General features: G+C 44.7%; 1 protein-coding gene across 1 annotated transcript in view; it reads right to left on the bottom strand.

The window, feature by feature from the left end:
* Positions 1-256: 256 nt before the first annotated feature.
* Positions 257-3,926, bottom strand: part of cfi (complement factor I) — a gene marked incomplete at both ends in the record, with an annotated part of 16,772 nt that continues 13,102 nt past the window's right edge. Inside the window, 2 exons of the mRNA XM_080778864.1 lie at positions 257-348; positions 1,538-1,639. Of these exons, the coding sequence (XP_080634990.1) occupies positions 257-348; positions 1,538-1,639 (194 nt within the window). The remainder of the gene's footprint in view (positions 349-1,537; positions 1,640-3,926) is intronic.

Below are 3,926 nucleotides of genomic sequence, written 5' to 3'. Positions count from 1 at the left end.
GACCAGGATTACTGCATGTTTTTTGTGAGGGTACCTACCCTATAGGGGACACGGGGAGAACATGCAAACTCCACACAGAAAGGCCCTTTCGCCAACCCCCGCCTTCGGGTATGGGCACTGATGACGCGGAGGAGGAAACACGCCGCCAGCACCCACAGCGCCCCGAGCGGGAATCGAACCCAGGACCTTCTAGCTGTGAGGCGACAGCACTGCATTATAACACACTGAACACCAACACTGCATTACTCTAGTCTGTCTAGTCTGCCGTCACCAGACTGTTGCCTCTCGCCATTTCCAACTTCCGTCGTACAGTCTGGAGCAACGGAAGAGCTGTCATGACTCTAGAATCTAGTGGCACCCATTTATAAAACAAATATGGGCAAATTCACCTTCCAAAGCACTGCTACCCAGGTGTGGAATGCCCTCCCCCCCATCGCTCAAAACTAACAAATCACTGGCTTCCTTCAAGACAGGCCTAAACATTCACCTGTCAGCAGGTCAAAGGGAGAGGAGGTGATCGCATCAGCCGCTTTGTGCGAATAATAATCCCCTTCCGATTAACCTTCGGCCCCAACCTGTGAATACTGTATATTTCATGTTTAGAGGAAATGTATATGTTGCCTTAAATTATTATTGTTATATCACTTACTGTTACTATGTTAACTTATTATTCATGTCATGTGTGAGTGGATACTAGGACCCGAATGGAAACAAGGCCGCAAGGTCTTTTTTCGGTGAAATCCTTTTTTTGGACAAAAATGCCTGACTGTACTTTGTGCTGTTTGCATTTATGTTGCCTAATAAAAGTATTCAATCAATCAAACTATAAAGTGGAAGTGGAGCCTCCTCCTCTCCACTTCCGTTTCGTCTTTACAGTTACAGTACATTTATCCTAATATGAAATATAAAACATCTAAAGCATGTACAGCTTGTTGTTGCTTAGCAGAAAAGGATATAAAAAAAAATAAGCTCTAAAGATATTTTAACCCATTCTGACCGGGCACCCATTTTGGTGTTAGCATCATGTTATGCTTTAGCTATTGAAAAATAGCAGATCTACAAGCTCATATCGCGCCACCGAGTGGCGCGATACGAGCTTGTAGGTCTGCTATTTTTGAAAAATCGAAGAACGACTGACATTTTTTTAAATCTGATCTCAGGTCAGAATTGGTTAATCAGACCAGTGTGTGTCCAGTGGAAACCTCGTATGAATCTGATCTCAGGTCAGAATGGGTTAAAATATATTTTAGAAATGGCAGCTTCCGTTACTCAGCTCATGGGGCTGTAGGTCCAGACTCTATAATTTATAGCATTCAGAGATTGTCCTACAGACAGACAGACAGACAGGTCAGAAGCTCCTCCTACAGACAGACAGACAGACAGGTCAGAAGCTCCTCCTACAGACAGACAGACAGACAGGTCAGAAGCTCCTCCTACAGACAGACAGACAGACAGGTCAGAAGCTCCTCCTACAGACAGACAGACGGGTCTGAAGCTCCTCCTACAGACAGACAGACGGGTCTGAAGCTCCTCCTACCTGCACACATCATTCCAGGTCTGAAACGTTTATCGTAGAATCTCTGACAGTCTGGGATGAGAGACACGTTGGCCCACAGCAGGACGTCAGCTCCCTTCCCCTCTGAGAGAGCACACACACACACACACACACACACACACACACACACACACACACACACACAAAAACTATGACGACTAAAACTAAGACTAATAATAAATAAATATATTGACAATAACACGGCCTATTGTATTATCACAATTGGATCACCCTCCCTTGGACTTGCGTCTCCATCATAGACTGTAAAAAAATATGGACAAAGCGTTCAAACAAATTAATGAATTTGTTGCGTCTCCATAGAGATGCTACATGAGGTATTTTGGTACCTTTGTTGCGTCTCCATAGAGATGCTACATGGGGTATTTTGGTACCTTTGTTGCGTCTCCATAGAGATGCTACATGAGGTATTTTGGTACCTTTGTTGCGTCTCCATAGAGATGCTACATGAGGTATTTTGGTACCTTTGTTGCGTCTCCATAGAGATGCTACATGAGGTATTTTGGTACCTTTGTTGCGTCTCCATAGAGATGCTACATGGGGTATTTTGGTACCTTTGTTGCGTCCCCACCCAGAGATGCTACATGAGGTATTTTGGTACCTTTGTTGTGTCTCCATAGAGATGCTACATGGGGTATTTTTGTACCTTTGTTGCGTCCCCACCCAGAGATGCTACATGGGGTATTTTCGTACCTTTGTTGCGTCCCAATCAAGAGATGCTACATGGGGTATTTTCGTACCTTTGTTGCGTCTCCATAGAGATGCTACATGGGGTATTTTCGTACCTTTGTTGCGTCTCCATAGAGATGCTACATGAGGTATTTTGGTACCTTTGTTGCGTCTCCATAAAGATGCTACATGAGGTATTTTCGTACCTTTGTTGCGTCCCCATCCAGAGATGCTACATGGGGTATTTTCGTACCTTTGTTGCGTCCCCATAGAGAAGCTACATGAGGTATTTTCGTACCTTTGTTGCGTCCCCACCCAGAGATGCTACATGGGGTATTTTCTTACCTTTGTTGCGTCTCCATAGAGATGCTACATGAGGTATTTTCGTACCTTTGTTGCGTCCCCACCCAGAGACGCTACATGGGGTATTTTCGTACCTTTGTTGCGTCTCCATAGAGATGCTACATGAGGTATTTTCGTACCTTTGTTGCGTCTCCATAGAGAAGCTACATGGGGTATTTTGGTACCTTTGTTGCGTCCCCACCCAGAGATGCTACATGAGGTATTTTTGTACCTTTGTTGCGTCTCCATAGAGATGCTACATGAGGTATTTTCGTACCTTTGTTGCGTCTCCATAGAGATGCTATACATGGGGTATTTTCGTACCTTTGTTGCGTCTCCATAGAGATGCTACATGGGGTATTTTGGTACCTTTGTTGCGTCCCCACCCAGAGATGCTACAGGGGGTATTTTCGTACCTTTGTTGCGTCCCCATAGAGATGCTACGTGGGGTATTTTGGTACCTTTGTTGCGTCTCCATAGAGATGCTACATGGGGTATTTTCGTACCTTTGTTGCGTCTCCATAGAGATGCTACATGAGGTATTTTGTACCTTTGTTGCGTCTCCATAGAGATGCTACATGAGGTATTTTGTACCTTTGTTGCGTCCCCACCCAGAGATGCTACATGGGGTATTTTAGTACCTTTGTTGCGTCCCCATAGAGATGCTACATGGGGTATTTTGGTACCTTTGTTGCGTCTCCATAGAGATGCTACATGGGGTATTTTCGTACCTTTGTTGTGTCTCCATAGAGATGCTACATGGGGTATTTTCGTACCTTTGTTGCGTCTCCATAAAGATGCTACATGAGGTATTTTCGTACCTTTGTTGCGTCCCCATCCAGAGATGCTACATGGGGTATTTTCGTACCTTTGTTGCGTCCCCATAGAGAAGCTACATGAGGTATTTTCGTACCTTTGTTGCGTCCCCACCCAGAGATGCTACATGGGGTATTTTCTTACCTTTGTTGCGTCTCCATAGAGATGCTACATGAGGTATTTTGTACCTTTGTTGCGTCTCCATAGAGATGCTACATGAGGTATTTTGTACCTTTGTTGCGTCCCCACCCAGAGATGCTACATGGGGTATTTTAGTACCTTTGTTGCGTCCCCATAGAGATGCTACATGGGGTATTTTGGTACCTTTGTTGCGTCTCCATAGAGATGCTACATGGGGTATTTTCGTACCTTTGTTGTGTCTCCATAGAGATGCTACATGGGGTATTTTCGTACCTTTGTTGTGTCTCCATAGAGATGCTACATGAGGTATTTTGGTACCTTTGTTGCGTCCCCACCCAGAGATGCTACATGGGGTATTTTCGTACATTTGTTGCGTCTCCATAGA

Source organism: Protomyctophum bolini, assembly GCF_963924005.1.
Source record: "Protomyctophum bolini genome assembly, chromosome: 2".
NCBI lineage: Eukaryota > Metazoa > Chordata > Actinopteri > Myctophiformes > Myctophidae > Protomyctophum > Protomyctophum bolini.
This window is presented reverse-complemented; position numbering and strand designations above follow the sequence as displayed.